This window comes from Filicampus tigris, chromosome 10, assembly GCF_054856515.1.
Source record: "Filicampus tigris isolate MCC_2025a chromosome 10, RoL_Ftig_1.0, whole genome shotgun sequence".
NCBI lineage: Eukaryota > Metazoa > Chordata > Actinopteri > Syngnathiformes > Syngnathidae > Filicampus > Filicampus tigris.
In genome coordinates this window covers 3,924,091-3,942,345 of record NC_141226.1, presented here as the reverse complement: position 1 = coordinate 3,942,345, position 18,255 = coordinate 3,924,091, and the positions used below count along the sequence as shown (strand labels likewise).

The window sequence follows — 18,255 nt, the reverse complement described above, 5'->3', positions numbered from 1 at the left end:
ATTTCTTGTGGATAAAGTATGTGGGAAACACAAACAAATGTTTCGTTTAATGGAGATTTTATGATACGTGTTTATATGACCAAATATTCGAGTTTGAAAAGGAGTAATCCAAGGGTCTTATTCTGGATTTAAAAAAAACAGAATATGAGCATATTACGTTTGTGCAGGTGTTTACAAAACTGGTGTTCCCTATTATAACTATCATTATCTTAGTAATGCTCAGTCTTTGAACGTGACTGAGTGACTCGACACATTTTTTATCATTATATTCTGACTTATCTCAGACTCGGCCTGTTGACTCACAAAATATTTTTATTGACTCAACCGAGTCTAACTGTTTTTATTCATAAGAATTAGCTTCCTCCTTCAAAAGAAACTTGAAATAAAGTTTCTCAGATTATCAAAATAGCCATCTTATTGATTAACCTGACCGCGGACGACAAAGCACACAGTCTTAAACAGGATAGGCAATATAGAACATGAACGATGGTTGATATTGGAATTGACAGGAGAATGATGTGTAATTTGCGAACAAAACGGCTGTCAGCGCTGGCTCTTTCAGAAACTGCTATCATCTTTTACTTCAAAGAGTCTGCATGTGATTGTCAATATGTGTAGTGAGAAAGAAACAGCAAAAGCAGAGACAACACAAACACACTGGTAAATAATGTTTAAGAAAATGATGGACAGCAGGAAAATGAGTTATATGTGGGCACATTTAAACTTAATTGGCAATACAAAGGCAGAGTTTTAAGTCTGCATGGGGGGTAAAAAAATAATATTAATGAAGGTGCCAGTGTCTCTAATGCAACTGTTGCTGCTGAAGCTTGATGGACACTGTGTATTGTAGCAACGTCAGTCCCTCCCGACAGAAATTTCTCCAAAACAGGGCAGGTAATTTCCGACAAAAACAGGATCAGATCCTCAATGCTGAGGCATTTGCTTTTTGTCAATGCCCAGCTTCACAAAAGACAAGTTATCTGGATGCAGATTTTGTTTTTTTTCGTTTTTGTTCTACACACAGTATTTAAATGCATATTTTGTTGTTGTGTGTTTTGGAGTAATTCTGTGATGTTTCACTATAAATTAGTTTAGTAGGGAAAAAGTTAAATTATTAAAAATGTTTAAATTATTTGATTGTAAATATTAAAGGTTATTTTTGCAATTGTGGAGGAATTTAAAAATAAACCCAAATGTGTGTGTTTTAATTGCATTCATATGCATGTTTTCGCATTATTTTTGGTAATAAACTAAATTAAGCCACAAAAAATATGAAGAGCTGTATGTGAGCCGAATGTGACATCTTTTTAGTGAGCCAAGCCAAAAGAGCCGGTTCTGTAAAACAACTGGAGTTCCCATCACTACTACAGAACCCCATCCAAGTGGCTTCTATTCAAGGCCCTCACGCTGTCTACTAGAAGAGAGATTATGAACTTGGGATGTTGGCAAAGTGAAGTGCGGTCAAATTAATCATTGTGTCAGACAATGAGAGCAGAACACCCCAGGGCTAAAAGGGAGACAAGGCCTTTCAGAAAGAAGAAGAATATGTACTGTGTGTTTTGGGCTTGTTCACTTTAACTAACGGTTCTGGGGCCCATACGGGCAATAGGAAGGTTATGTAGTGGGTTGCTCTCTCATTGCCGGGGATTCTATGTGTCGTTCCAGGGGGCTACTTGGCATAAGAGGGGATAAATGGATGTATAGTAGTTGAAGGTGAGGACAATGCCAGAATATCATACTGAGTGGCTTATTCATCAATTTCTTAAGTAATGTTGGACTCTGACCAAATGTTGCATTTTCAGAGCATCAATATAGAGGACGTGTTACTGGCCTACATGGATATAGCTTTTGTCATACTTTATTTCCAAATCATGTTGTTTTTAATTCTCATTCAGAATGTGTTAATTTTTCCCATTTTCTTTTTTGATAATGTGTCCCTTTGACACATGAAGTATGTCTGCTCTTTTCAGCCACTCTGCCATGCTTGTCATTTTTCCACAGCTGGTTGCAACATATAGTAGCTCGCAGTTATGAACAATATCGAAATATCGTCTGGATGTGCAACAGCACATGTGTAGTCAGAGTGATATATGGCTATAATCCCACAACTGCAGCAGCACACCATAGCTATGAGAGATGATCTGATTTATATTCAAGCGCTGCACTTATGATCTCACATAAATGATGATAATCTTAAAGTTCAGGATATGTATGACGGGTCAGGGCACTACTGGAACAAACGAGGCATGCCACAACCGCTTCACAACCGTTTATTAAAAACCTCTGTAAGTGACATTTTTGCTTACAACATCACCCAAGGTGAGAGCTGGGTAATTAAAAATTAAGTCTGGGATGTGCTCCATAACATGTGTCCTCTTTCACGTCATGTTTTGGCTATAGTTGTTGATGAAAAGTGAGATGCATCTTTTGTACATAATGGTGCACAATGGACATCCACTCACCCAAGCAACATCTATATTTATTTAAATGTGTTCATGTTATACTTGGGATGGCTTTAATTAGTTGAAGCTGTAATTAAGATGAAAGTTGTTTATCATGTCACAATCTGAGTGTAGTGTTAATTACACAACAGCAAACAAGAGACTAAACATCCCTTTGCAACTCATGATAAATGCACTTAAAATTTGCTAATCATATTTTACAAAACACGTAATATGATGCCTTCACATAACATCCTATTTTATCCTACTGATATCAAATTTTCTTTGTCATAACTATTGTAAATGCTTCTGTAGTAAAGGGGCTGTGTAGAATTGTCCTTGTATTTTATTTTTTCAATTACCTGCTGAACACAAGTGTGGGCATTACTGCTTAAGGCAAATCAAGAACCTAACTGAGTTTGATTTGCACCTTTATATAGGATCCTGCACACTTCCCGAACAATCTTGTTATTCTAATTTCATCACTGATGAACTCAACTCAACTGTATTTATAAAGCACTTTAAGACAACCACCGCTGTATTCAAAATACCGTGCATGGAGCAATAGTAAGTCATAAAACAACAAACAAGAAAACAAATGAATAATGAAGACAGTAAAAAGCACTAAAACAGTAAAACCAAAACCAAGTCTCATGCTGAGTCAAAAGCCAATGAATAAAAAGGAATTTTAAGACGAATTTTAAAAGTGGAAATTTTAAAGAGTTCTAAAGAAGCGAGGGGGCTGCCTAATGTTTATTGGGAGGTCATTCCAAAGAGAGGGACCGGCAACGGAAAAGTCTTGATCCCCTCTGAGCGTTTGCTTTGTCTTCGCTACCTCTAATAGTGTCTGGTCCGCAGACCTGAGGCAAGTGCAGGTTGAGGTGGAGGAGCTCGGAGAGGTAAGGTGTAGTGACCACCGTCGTAGTGTCATAACCCGTCTGTAAGCGTCTTGGGGGCGTTTACGTATGTTGAATCGACGTCGCCAGTCATGACATTTGGTCACTCTGATTGCCTGTTAGCTAGCAAATCAGAGCTTGGAGCACCAACGGGATGTGACAAATGGGGATAATCATGAGCACGCCTTCGCTGCCTTAATCTTCTTACAAGTACAAGAGCAAGGGTTGACAATGTTTCACAATACCGTGTCAAGAACGTGAGGGGTTACTTCGTGTGGGAGTTCATCGTGAGCGAAGAATACAGCCGAATGCAATTGTTTACGTTGTTATAATCCGCCCCCGACCAACATCTTTCTGGTTGGATTTTTCTAACAATGAGAAATAGTGACTACCGCCGCCGATGGTAGGGAAGGGTATTACATCTTATGCATGTGCAGAAGGTACTTTAATGGCCAGCGTCGCTGTCTGTCGTTGCGGTGTGTTTTGCCAGTGTGACGTGCCGACAGCCGGCCGGACGCCACAGGGGGTAAGCGTCTGTCACTGTTGGTGAATGTCGTTTTGGTGTATCAGGGCCTTTACGAGTACCAGTCAAGAGGCGAGCAACAGCATTTTGGACCAACTGGAGACCCTTGATGGATGACTCCAAAATAAAGTGCTTTACAGTAATTCGGCGGAGATGTGACGAGGCATATATTACTGTTTCAAAATACTGTTGAAAAAGGAGATATTTTACCTTAGCCAGCCGAAATGATTGTGGTGTCCACAAGCTGCACACTCCATTAACTAGTTACAAACTGGCTTAGCCAGTGACTTTCAGGAAAGGTTGAATGAGGACTGTGCACAATGTTGTGACAACCGGAGAGACAATGGACCGCATGGAGACACTGCATCCAGAGCAGCTTCCAAGAGGGAGCACCCGGAAGTGCCGAAGAATGGGGTAAGATGACAGATGGACGGGAGCAACTCAACCTCAGCAATGGAATATTGACAAAACCTGCAAGCATCTGGGAGGCCTGATCACGCACTAGACCAGGATGGTCTGCACAAGGAGGAGGCAAGACAAACAACGCAGAGAAGTAGTCCACAGCTTTGTGAGACGCTGGAGAAGCAGGATCCATAGCTGTCCAGGGCCCACAGTGTCCAGAACCTGCGTTCTACACCGAACAATTCAATGTCCGGTCTTCACGAAGAAACTGAGTGGTGCTAGTTTGATAAGGACACTGCCATTAAAATATCAGGCAGTGGAACAGTGATTTTTGTTTATGTGCACTCTCACTCTAAACATCACTATGATGAGTAAAATTTCCCATCTCAGGAGATAAATTAAGTCTCTGAAAAAGCAGTACAAGAAGGCAGTAGAGGAGGAAAGATGAGCCTTTACAGAGTTGCAGGACATCCTTCCAAAGAAGTTCAGCTCCCACCTACATGCTGAATGTCACACAAAAAAGGGGCAGAGAGGGGGATTCTTTGCACCCGAATGCTAGGGAAGTAGTTGAGTAGGACCCATAGAGCAAATCAGCTAATACCTGAGTGGCACTTAAAGTGTAAGGGACATGATAAAAAGTTACCCTAAAAACCTTTAAAGAAGGAGTATAAGTACAAATAATGAGATCCGAATGATTACTTTGGTAAAAACATATTGAATAGGCGTAGAAAAAAAAGGCAGATAACGTTATTCACGTGAGCTAGGTCCACCCACTGGCTGTTTGACCCAGTGCGTGCGTGATGTCACTGGCCCAGCCGCATCATCTTCGGACTCTGAAAATGGCAATGACAAGCTACCGGTAAGTATGGGTCGCTCGTGTTTATTGTTCAATTAAAGGAGAAACTAAATGAATCCAAAGAATTAAATGAGAAACTAAATAAATCCAAAGAAAAACCATGACGTGACATCAGAGTCTCAATGACGTCATATCGGCGTTCACAATTTCACCCCATCCGGAAGACTTCCAAAGCGTAATGCTAAATCAAGGAAATACTCAGTTAATGTGTATCAACTTGAGAAACCGTTCATTGCGACATGTATACTTTATTGTTTAATACAACATATTAAATTTGTAAAAATCAAGTCCCATACACTTTAAAGCTCTAGTAGGTTGGAGGAAGATCTGGCACCCAGCAGAGAGTTGATTACAACACCTATAGCTTGCACCAAGTTCAAAACCAAAGAACTGAACCCGACAGAAGTCATGAAAGAAGTCAGAGCTACCTGGACCTGTGCAGCTCCAGGTCCCAGAGAGGTGACATACAAGCATTACCAAGACTGTGAAGCTGTGAAGACACATTAGGGCTGTTTGGCAGAGGTGGAGAGATATGCAAGCAGTGGTGACATGTAAAAGTAGTCTTGATACCAAAGGAGGAGCATGTCACTCACTCATATTCCAGACATGCTAGGCTTTCTAAAGTGAACAGGGACAGTCACCCAGCTGATCCACAATACAAGAGAAAACCACATGTCAGCCATTTAGCTGGATCTGGCTTGCTTGAATGGTGTGCAAACATCACCTGCATGGTCAATTTTAGATATGTTTACTATGTTTTCTTTCCTGGTATCCTACAAATATTACAAATCCTTTTAAAGTAGCATTGCATATTCAGTCATCATATTAGGACAACATGCACAAACCAAATAATTGATAGTCTGTTTCAAAATATCACTTTTATTCAAGTAGGTTCTGACTTCCACTTTCATCTACTGCCGAACAACCTACATTCTACCATTCTCCTTTTTTCTTCACTATATCTAAATATTGACATACCCTGTGCATTTCATTTGAGGGTGAGCTGAAGTTTGTGGCGTGATTTGATCTCAAACCAATGAATTTAACATGCTTCTCTCTTTTGCCGTCTAATCTACATGGATACATATTTCTTTCCAATTCTTCAGGTAAAATAAACAAGTCTGAGAGATATAAGGCTACCCTTTGATCTAACACTGAGCTGTGGCAACCAACTCACCGTGGTTGTTTCACAGTAGTAGGAGTAAATTAGTGAAGTATCCTGGCAATACTTTCGTCTTGTAGAGTACAGTGTCCATATTAATATAGTACATTTGTGTATTGTGTATCATTGCAGGCATGGTGAACTACAGTGAAGTGTCTGGCTACCCCCTTGTGCAACGTTGGAGTCTTCGTTCTGTGCTCTACCATGTCAAACTCAATCAGTGGGTTTTATCTCAAGGTAAATCACTCAGCTTTTGACAATGATTTATCATTTGTCTAAGAACATGTATGTATACATATGTACACACATGCATTAATTAATTGCGATCACTTAATTACAGTCACAGTTAAAGCATTAGGTTTTTTTTTAATGCATTAATCTAATTTTTTAAGAATACAAATAAGAAGGCCTTTATTGAGCTCACAGTGGGAAATTGTAAGCGTTACAGCAGCAAAGATACAGGTCACACAGAGATGGCGGCATAATGTAGCCATTAATGTATAACATTAACAGCAAACATTCAGAATCAAACCTGTGTAAATATACACAGTAACTATGTGTATGTACACACCAACATACATCTACATATAAAGTATGAAGCAACACTCATTTTAGCCTGTACATAGTACAGAGGAAAAATACTGTAAGTAAGTGACAGTGCTGCAGTGCTGCAGTGCTGCAGTGAAATATAAGGAACAGCATTGGGTAAAAATTAAAATAAAAATACAGTAGTGGGGAATGTTGAGTGTTGCACAATACAAGTTCGGGTGCAGGACTGCACAATTGCACTAATGTCCGCCAGTTTGTAGAGACTACCCAATGTTCTTGTTAAACAGTCTGACAGCAGCAGGCAAGAAGGAGGCGGAATCTCTCCTTTGCACAGCGAGAGTGTAACAGTCTGTTACTGAAGGTCCTGTGGAGTGATGTTAGAGTGCCCTGGAGGGGTTGGGCCGGGTTGTCCAGCATTGATGACAGCTTAGCCATCATCCTCCTTTCCCCCACTAAGTCCACCGAGTCCAAGGAGTAGCCCCGGACAGAGGGCTTGACCAGTTTGTCCAGCCTCTTCTTGTCCCAGGCCTGCCCCTTAGACCACTCCCTGGAAAATGAACGATGCAACCACCGAGTCTTAAAAGTTCCTGAGGAGTGTCCCTTGAGCCCCAAAAGATCTCAGTCTCCTGAGTAGGAAGAGTCTGCACTGACCCTTCCTATAGAGAGCATCTGTGGTGTCGCTCCAGTCCAGTTTATTGTTCAGATGAACACCCAGGTACTTGTAAGTTGAGACTCTCTCAACATCTGTTCCCCGGATATTCACTGGTGCAGGTGCAGAGTGTTGGCGCCTACATAAATCCACCACCAGCTCTTTGGATTTCCCCGCATTGATCAGGAGGCGGTTCTGCTGGCACCAGTCCACAAAACCCTGAGCAAGTTCCCTGTACTCCCGGTCATCTCCGTCTGTGATGAGGCCGACAATCGCAGAGTCGTCAGAGAACTTCTGCAGGTGACAGGTAGGGGTGTTGTAGTTGATGTCTGAGGTGTAGAGGGTGAACAGGAAGAGAACCAAGACAGTTCCCTGCGGCCCCCCTGTGCTGCAGAGGAGCACGTCAGACACACAGTCCTGTGTCCTCACATACTGTGGCCGGTTTGTGAGGTGGTGGGCCACCCCTGCTCGCTCCAGCTTGTCTCCCAATTGGGTGGGCTGGATGGTGTTGAAAGCACTGGATCGAACCTATTGAAAAAGAGGTTCAGCTCATTTTCCCACTGCAGGTCCCCCCCAGTCCGAGTCTTGGGTTGTCCGTGGCCTGTGATGGTCTTCAGGCCCCTCCAGACTCCCCTGGCATTAATCTGCAGCAGCTGCTCCTCCATCCTCTTTCTGTAGGACCGTTTCCCCTCTCTGATCCTCCTCCTCAGCTGGCCCTCTTCTTCTCCTTCAGGAGAACTTTTATGTCTAGTTTGATCCAGGGTTTGTTGTTGGAGAAACACCTTACTGTCCCAGTGGGTATGGTTTTCTCCATGCAGAAATTGAGTGAGCATCGCTGAATACTTCCCACATAGTTGTGCTGAAGCAGTCTTTAAGGCCTCCTCTGTCTCTCCAGACCATCTCTGAACTGTGCGGGTCACAGCTGGCTTTCTGCTGACCAGAGGTTTGTACACAGGCTGGAGAGCCACCAGGTTGTGATCAGCTTTGCCCCAGCGGGGGGAGGGGCAGTGATGTGTATGCCTCCTTGGTGTTGGCATAGAAAAGGTCCAGTGTTTTATTGTCTCTGGTGTGGCAGGTGACATACTGTGTGTATGAAGGCAGAGAGGAGGAAGGGGAGGCATGATTGAAGTCACCAGAGATGAGTAGCAGGGCATTTGGGTGCTGTGTTTGTATCCTGCTCACAGCTGCAGTCAAGACACCACAGGCTGTATCTCTGTTGGCAGCGGTGGGGGACGTAGACTCTGAATCAGGTGTGTTGCAGCAGGGAGGGATGGAAAACAGTCAGGACGCCGGTCCTCGAGGAACAGGATTGAAGACCCCTGACCTACGGTATAGCATAGCATAACATATGAGCCATTCACATTCTTGTGCACTTCAGTGACCACTCGGAAAACATAAACTCTAAGAATATTACAAGGGCCACATATAAATGTGTACATTACACACACAACCCCACACACTTTGTTTGCACAAATTTGAAATATTTCTGTCACTGTTCTGTGTCCCTTTTGCGTTTTTGTTTTTGTAGTGAATAAAAATACTGCCTACTACAGAAAGAATGTTAATAATTTTAATTCAAAAATTTTAATTTTCATCTGGGCGGCACGGTGGTCGACTGGTTAGCACGTCTGCCTCACAGTTCAGAGGTTGTGGGTTCAATCCCGGCTCCGGCCTCCCTGTGTGGAGTTTGCATGTTCTCCCCGTGTCTGCGTGTGCCCTGCGATTGGCTGGCAACCAATTCAGGGTGTCCCCCGCCTACTGCCCGAAGACAGCTGGGATAGGCTCCAGCACGCCCGCGACCCTTGTGAGGAAAAGCGGTATGGATAATGGATGGATGGATGGATAATTTTCATCTCATGAGGATTTGTTGTCATAAAAAAGACATTACATATGAACAGTAGGTTGAATGTATGTATCTGTCTTGTGTCTTTTATCTTTTCATTCCAACAACCATTTACATAAAAATATGGCGTATTTTGGAGATAGTTCAAATTACGAATAATTATGATCAATTATTTTTTAAGCTGTGATTAACTCGATTACAATTTTTAATCGTTTGACAGCCCTACTTTGCAGCCATAGCTTTGGACGCTGGTTTTGCCGGGGCAATTTTGATGGGCGAATTGGCCCTTCGTCGCAGTGGAGAATAAGGGTAATATCTATCACGCCACTCCCCAATTGAAGGCGTCACTGGTGCTGTAGCGAAAGGGGAGCGCAAAGCGAAGTTTTATAAAAATGCAAAAATAGTCAAATTTTCACACCAAAGTAAACTGTTGGTTGATTGTGTTTTTGCTGGTTGGTGGAGTGAAGAGCTGTAGCTATTGAATATTTTGGTATTCGGATATCCTACTGAAAATTCCTTCAAATAATTAAGTATTCCGATAAAAATAACTAAATATATATATTTTTACTTGATTAAAGACCAATTATAAACACATTTCACTTAATAATGAACGAACAACTGTTTTTCATTTTTAGATAATTAACATTTTTTACTTAAATTTAAGTCCACTGATAGTGTAGTGGTACACACGCCCGAGTTGTGTGCGGGCAGCGTGGGATCGATTCCCGCTCAGTGACGGTGTCTGTGTGTGCCCTGTGACTGGCTGGCGACCAGTTCGGGGTGTAGTCTGCCTTCGCCCATTGACGGCTGGGATAGGCTCCAGCAACTCCCCGCGACCCTGTATAGGATAAGCGGTTTGGAAGATGACATGACTTAAATTTAAACCTTGCATGGTGTACCGTATTCTTCTGTAGAAACATTAGTACCGTATTTTCTGGACTATAAGTCGCGCTTTATATAAGCCTCACCCACTCTATTAAAAAAAATAATAATAAGGAAAAAAACATATATACGCCACACCTTTATATAAGTCGCACCGATCTATGTTGAAAAATTAGATATTTACTGCATTTACAGAACAATTTTTCAAAATTCAAATTGAAGATTAAATACCAAGCTGCAGGCTGTGAGAGGAATGTGAGCTTCAACTGCGGCAGCGGACGATTACGATAGAACGTTCGCTAATAACTACGTTAAAGTTTAAATCTTTATCATAAAACTGACTTACCTTAACAAGAATGCTGTGATGTATTTTATCTAAAGTTAAAATCCTGGTGGAATGCACTTCTAACCCTCTCAGGCTCAAATTAAGTTTTAGTCATTGTTTAATAGTACTTCTGAGAAAAAAAAAAAGGCTCATATAATGTGATTTTGTATTAATAAGGGGATTAGCAATTAGTTGTTGCGAATCTGCAACACCTGCCTAGAGAGGGTTAAATGCTTGTCGTCGTTGTTGTGCAAAGTGAAAATGGCACCAGTCCTGTTGCTGCCGCTTCTTCTTCATTGCCTTCTTCTTTTTTGTTAGCTACTTCTTTTAAAAGGAAGAACAAGCACGGTCGCCGGAGGTAATCATGGATTAACTTTCTCTTTGCACAATAACATCAACAAGGTCTTTTGGATCAAATGCAAAGCTGTTTTAAGACAAACTTAAGACAAAAGTAACAAACAATTTAACATTTTATTTGCCGATGTTTTGTTGTCCTTGTGAGCATGTCATGCTTGCCAGGTGGCTGAGTGTGCTCCGCTCACAATTTATGAACACAGCTGTTTACTATCCTCTTATCCAGCTTGACTCTGAATAACTGATCGGCACATTTGAATAATGTTGATATATAATGAATTTAATAATAAGTTTCCGAATACAACGTTGTTTGTTTCGTCGTCATGTTGGGAGGCAAAGCCATTTTGTAAGACAATGACTATGTCAAGAGATTACATTCATCATTTCATACAGTTGTCATCAGTTCAGTTCAGCTTTAGGTAGTGTTTGTACTGTGGGCAGCGTTAGAAGTGTAGCTGTCCAAATAGTGGCGGAATGTGAGTAATGGGGACTATAACTAAAAACAAACTTTCTAGATATGCAGACAAAGACAAAACAGCTAAAATAGTAACATCTTTTCTCTTCATAACACTGTGAAGAACAAAAATAATTCAGTTTCAGAAACAAAAATTGTTCCCTCCACTTTCTGCTTAGTGTCAATGTCCGATTTGTGAACATATCACAACAATGGTCATCAAGAATAGTCATCTTACTTCAGACTGCTCTTGTTTTGGTTGTGAATGTGGAGATGGGATTCAGCTGATGCTCAGTTGGAGGGATGGATTTGTTCTAGTCATATACAAGACCACGTCCCACTCCAAAACCTAAAAAAGAAAATAATGAAAAATAAACCATTTGCCTTATCATCTTTAATAGAAAGCCTTGACAGAGCAGTTTTCCCCCAAAAAATAACTACAGTATATAAACACTGTATTTTGATTGATTTTACCATATTCCAAAAGTTTAAGTAAAACAATTTAAAAGTGGCCCTTGCATCTTTCTATTTTTCTCTATGCCGCCCTCAGAAGAAAAAGGTCGGACACCCCCCACTCTATGGTTTGGTCTATGAAGATGAAAAACAACAATTATCACTTACAAATTTTGTTTTATTGTATATTGAGATGAATATACAGTACTGTATATTCATACATGGATGACCAAAAAAAAAGGGGCAACCAAACATCATTTTATTTCTTTTGTGTGTTCATTGGCAGCCTGTCATATTACAAAGCTTTGTTTCAGAACAGCACCAACATATTCTGACAGTCTATACCTTGCACACGTCTTAGGCTTAGGGAACGGTTGAAAGGTATTTAGTCAAGCAATGTTTCCTCTTGACTGGCTGCTTTTGCCGATTATACTGAACATTGTCAGGAAGATTTTTTATTCTATGGAAATATATATGGCTTTCTCTCAATGCATTTGCCTCACCACATACTATATAATGTTTCAGGGTAATGGAAGTGTTGTTGAAATGTTGCATTTATCAGTTTGACTTGCATGAAATGTGCCACACAAACTTTCCATTCTAGTAGGTACTGCTTTAATGCATTTACAGTGATGACTGTGTTGCTTATATGTTGTGCCTCTGGGGGAACATTGAGTATTTGTTCATCTAGGAGTCGCTCTTTGCCCTTCTCTGTTTCTGCCATTTTCTTCTTTCGCTCATCATATTTCAAAAGCCACCAGAGGGGTAACGAATACACGGGTATTACATTTGAAAGTAAAGGACCCTTTGCTCAGCCGCATAAAACTCTATGTCTCTCACTTCAGCGGATGCCTAATTTAATTTTAGAGGGGAAATAAGAGCAGGCGGTGTGTGTGAGCTGAGTTATTAACACCACGTCTCTAGGAAATGATCATGATTAACCGCGAATGCACTATTGCTTTTCATTATTTGATGAAATAGGGCTCTGGAAGGCTGAGCACATGGCAATACAGTATTGATTTCCTGTACAATGTGTCACATTCAACATCCATCACTGTAGTTTCTATATGCATGTCCTCATTAGTAATGCGGGCAGGTTTACAAACGTTTTGGAATGATCATTTTATTATTATTATTTTTTTTTTTTAATTAGTTTTAGTATTTTATTTTATTTTTTTAATTGTGTATTTCTTGTGCGCAAGATTTAAAAAATGGAAAAAAAAAGTATTATCGAGTAAAAACAGAATAAAATAGCAGAGCTGGGCATCGCCTAACCGCCACCGCGTTCCATCCTGTGGTCCCAGTCCCTCGTTGGCGACAGCCAATCGGCGTCGAGAACCTAAACTTTACATCACACACAGGTGCCGCACGAGCAGACATGCCATGCCGCCAAACAAAGAAAAAAGATCAAACAAAAACAACAGATGCACACACGCACAGCGTGGAGATCGGTGAAATAAAAACAATATGGGTCACATGTTATTGCGTCAGAGGGACTACAAAGGTACTCAACACCGTTTTATTTTTAATTTTTTCCTTACTTGGACATGTGTCAGGAGTGCGGCACCTGCGCGTGACGTGGCACAGGTTAAGTCCATTCTCGACGTCGTTTGGCTGACTCTGACTAACTGGGACCACATGGGTCGATTAAATATGCAGACGGGAAATAGGCGATACCCAGCTCTGCAAAATAGTATGTTATTAAACATTTTTAAATGAACCATCCATCTACAAATCAAATGCATGTACTGTATAAGAGTCCACAGACTTTGAAGTACAGTAAAAGCGTGCATAGTAATGCTTCTAAAGTTAGATACATAAAAAATATGGCCTAGCTTTCCTTCCCTTATTTGCCAAGTTGCCAACTTTGAAAGTGGATTTGTGGCGCTTTAAATCCTGTTGAGTATTCCACACATGACACTAAAAGCCACTTGCCCACTTGCTTTTACAGTATCTGTGACTCAGAGTCAAATTTGATAGATAGATAGATAGATAGATAGATAGATAGATAGATAGATAGATAGATAGATAGATAGATAGATAGATAGATAGATAGATAGATTGATTCATGGATACTGTGCTGTATGTTTCTGTTGAACAAACATCACGCCACTACCACTACCGTTTAACCAGCAACACAAGTTTCCCGTCTTGTTGAAGCGCCGTTTTATTCAACTGTGATGTCTCAGTCTGAACACTGGGTGGCACCCATGTGATGACGTACTTGGCTTAGACAGAAGGACAATAAGGAGTCACAAAGAAGACGTCTAACATCGTATGCAATGTGCTGTGCTGAAAATACAGTTAATTAAAAAAGAAATAGCAAAGCTAGATGCTAATGATAATGTGAGCCACGTTCTATCACTTCAGTGATCAGCAAGCTATTATCTTGTTATTAAATCACAATCCTGCGTTTGGCTGGCAACCAGTTCAGGGTGTATGCCGCCTACTGCCCGAATAGAGCTGGGACAGGCTCCGGCACGCCCGCGCCCCTTGTGAGGATAAGTGGATTGGATAATGGATGGATGGATAAAGCACAAGCGCTGCTGTGACCAGTAGCTGCCCAACTCAGCTCTGCGACATTGGTGGCGGCGGCGTTCCCATCGAACACAATGCATGTGCATTGAAAATAAGTCATGACTTGCTCATTTCTCAACCAATTGTCACAAAGTTTACTTTCTTCTCAATGCCGAAGCATACGCCATCATTACAGAAAATGCAATTTTGATTATTTTTGTGATTTTTTTTTTTTTCTGACATCCACAAACGCAGCAATACTGCATAGTGCGTACTTGCCCGTACGAGCTTTAACGTCATCGTAGACTCTGTGGTAATGATGGTAGAGGCATTTGGTTCCCATATAGCAGAGGTGCCCATCACGTCGATCGCGATCGACCGGTCAATTGCAAAGGCATTGTGGGTAGATCGCCAGCATAGCTATCATCCGTCCTCACTATTGCTTTAGGTTCCGGCTGCTCTCTCACTCTCCCGTCGCCCTCTCTGCCAGGGAGGGGTGAAAAGTGTGCCTGAGTCACTCACTCAGGCAGAGACTCAGAGACTAGCAGGAGGCGCTGGGTGGGGGGGGTGGGTGGGGGGGGGGGCAATGTGTAACAAGGAGACAAACAGTAGCTTCTTCTACAGATTTATTGAGTTGAAAGAAAAAAACTGGGATAATCTAATACATTAAAAAATATGGTGTGTTAAAACAGCAATCCGAATGATTTGCAATATTTTAATTGTATTGTATGTATATTTTTTAATTTATGAAATTATCTTTCTCATTTTCTTCCTAGCCTTCAGCTCAGCCATCCATTCATTGGACGGGGCAACGCAGCGGGGTGACTTTGTATCCATCCTAAAGGAGTTTGGGAACCACTATGTGCAGGAAGCTATGTACGGGTTCCAAGAGTCCTGTACTATCTGGTACCCCAACAAACAGGTTCAGAGACAACTGTGGCTCGAGTACCAGGACATCAGCAAAGGTAGGTTTTTACACACAATGTTCTTAAGACAACTCTGATTGTGTATTATCATCAACTCATCAACAAACACAAGCTGAATTCCTGCAGTCGTTAAAGCAGTAGTGGATTTTGACTGCCATTTTTTGTTGCGGTGTAGTTGAAAGTGAGTGTCAGCATAAACTGGATTAACCTAAACAATATCCAATGCTACTTTATTGCTATTATGCGTAATGTTTTTATGTTAGCAAAGGATTCTATGTATGAAATTATCTACCCCGTAGCACCAGTACAGAACAGTGCAGTCTTCTGTGCTTCTGTTTTAAACATGGAGAAAAATGAAGGCAGCGATGGCAAAGGTGCTGGCCCACCAGGATTTGTGTTTTGTCCTGATGGGAGGGGACAGGAGGTTAGCGGTGGTGAAGCAGAGGGTACATCTAGGGGTGTGTCAATGGTGGAGCTCTGTCAGGTAGGGTAGGGTCAAGTTATGGAGGACTTTGTAGGTCAGTTGGGGGATTTTAAAGGGGGTTTGGGCACCAGTGGAACTGAAAGAAGAAAGTTCTGAATATGCATGAGTAAGCATATGGCAGAGTTCTGGATATAATGGAGTTTCTACTATGTGTGTGTGGTTTTTTTTAAATTAGTTACAAGTTTAATTGAATAATCAGTGTTGCCACAGTTACGTTGAAAAAGTAACAGTTACTTTACTGATTACTTATTTTAAAAGTAACTATGATTACAAATTGATTTATTAGTTACTTTCATCAGATGCCAGCAACACACTTAACATAAAAATGACAACTGGTTTTGCCTATACTTTATTGGAAATTAATTTTGAACAGTAAAATCTAAGGATAACATTTTTCTTACAAATAAAATAAAGACCACCTTTTTGACATAATAGAGGTGGTGGGCATTTTACAAAATGTTGCTGGTCCGTCATTCCTCATTCATCAGCAGCCTGGGTACCTGTCCATCATCGTCAGTCCATCAGTTTTTCAAGCCGACCCAAATTGTAATCGTCAGTCCGTCATGTTATTTTCCTTCATTGCTTAGGCCTACAGTCAAGACCAAAATGGGCAAAATGGGGTATGAATAATTACATGTTTGTAATTATTGGCCTACTTTTTATTAAAAAAAGTAAAAACGTTTTTCCAGACTTCACCTGCAGTTTTTCTCATTCGCTTTGGTATGTTTCTCAGTTCAGAATTGAAATTTGCACAACAGGAAATGCATGTCTCAAAACAATTCGTACAAATAGCATAACATAATGGTTCTCTTGCAAAAGGCATTTTCTTTCTCAAAATCCTTAGTACGTTTCTCAAAAGTACATATTTACATCACTGAACATGTCAGTGCCATCAGAACGACAAGTCTATGTGTCATTGTGTACGGATAAGACAATCAAATTGCTTGGTTGTGCTGTCAAGTCGCATTTCAATTTTTACTGTTTGCACTGTAATTTGCTGACGAATCATCTCATTGTGAGACAGAAAGGAAAAGGCAGCACTTCATAGCTCAAAAAAAACGAATGAAAAAAGTAGAAATGTTAACATGGGATAGTCTCCTTAGGGAAAATTGTACACTTAACACTGTTGGAATTGCAGTGCAGTCTTCCTATTTCCTTTGGGCCACAATTTCTCATCCACATCTCAACATTTATCTTGACTTGCTATAATCCATTTCAGAAAACTGGTTGATCAAATGGTTCCCACATTTCCCTTTGTTAGAAAAAGCCAATATTTGACTGGGAAAAAAGTCAAATGGAGATGTATAGAAGCATGCTGGACATACTAAAACTTGTTCAGCCATTTTGCATGTTAAGACTAATACAATGAACTCATGACAAAATGTTGTGGGGTGTGAGGCAACTCTGTGTGTGTGGGGGTGTGTGGGTGTGTGTGTGTGTGTGTGTGTAATATAAAATAAAGGCATTTTTTTCCGACTGAGCATATTCAACTGCTAATACAAATGGTAAAACGTAACATTTAAATTATATATTATTTATAAATAAAAACAATTCAGGAACTTCAAGCATTATTCACAGCTCTGCTTCACACAACCTGTTGAGACTTTGTAAGCTTGAATATACCGTGCTGCAACTCCAATTTTTTCTTCAAATTTCATCTATTGATTTTTTTCCCTGTTTTTTTATGGTATATAACACTTGTCTACAGTATACAGTCTACAACCAACCTTAATATTTTCATCTGTAGCAGTCACAAACTCAACATAGGGACTATATTTCCATCTTGAAAATGTAAAATCGGTACTTCCTTCATAGGTATGTACATGTGAGACGTCAGTGTGTTGAAAACGTGATTTGGTGCATACGTGACATCAATCCCGCCAGACGATTGGCCATAGATGACCTCAGACCATAATGCTACACGGTTTAAGATATAAATATTTTCCCTTTATTATTTTATGTGCCATAATGTACAGTTGTTTCTTGCGTGCCTGTTGGTTTAGTAAAAGTTTTGTGTTGTAGCACTTTTATTATGTGTTAACGAATGTGCCGTGGCTGAATTTGGTTTCGTGATTAATGACTTGCACCTCATGTTGCTTACATCTGTTGCCTAGTTGCAATTGTCTGACAGTGTCTTCCCTGAAGAAGTATTGACATGCTGCAGATACATCTTTACAAATTTTGGGTTTGTTACAAAAAAAAAGTCGTAAATCCTAAAAAGCGTAAGTCTAATGCGACTTTTGCGCCCACTGTGCGATGTTGGATGATGAACAGAAATAGACTCATTGAAGTTTGTGGTTGACATTGACATGTAAGCTGCAAGATCTTCCCTTGTGGATGATCAAGTCAGCCGTGCATATCACCTAGGTAATATGGACACCGCCTTGCACCCACAACGTGTGTGTCTGTGATTGACACTACCCCCACATGCCCCACTGTCCTAATAGTGACGCTGCGAAGTCAGAGCGGCTCTATTAAGATGAAAATGATTATAATTTGTTCAGTGACTTGATTTCTACAACGATTAAGAGAGATTGTC

At 40.7% G+C, this 18,255-nt stretch overlaps 1 protein-coding gene across 8 annotated transcripts in view; it reads left to right on the top strand.

Annotated features, from left to right (window-relative positions):
• The window catches only part of astn1 (astrotactin 1), a 454,796-nt gene that overhangs the window by 238,159 nt on the left and 198,382 nt on the right, over window positions 1–18,255 (top strand). For all 8 annotated transcript variants that reach the window (XM_086042243.1, XM_086042247.1, XM_086042246.1 and 5 more), the window contains 2 exons: window positions 6,413–6,517; window positions 15,083–15,271. In XM_086042243.1, the coding sequence (XP_085898369.1) occupies window positions 6,413–6,517; window positions 15,083–15,271 (294 nt within the window). The remainder of the gene's footprint in view (window positions 1–6,412; window positions 6,518–15,082; window positions 15,272–18,255) is intronic.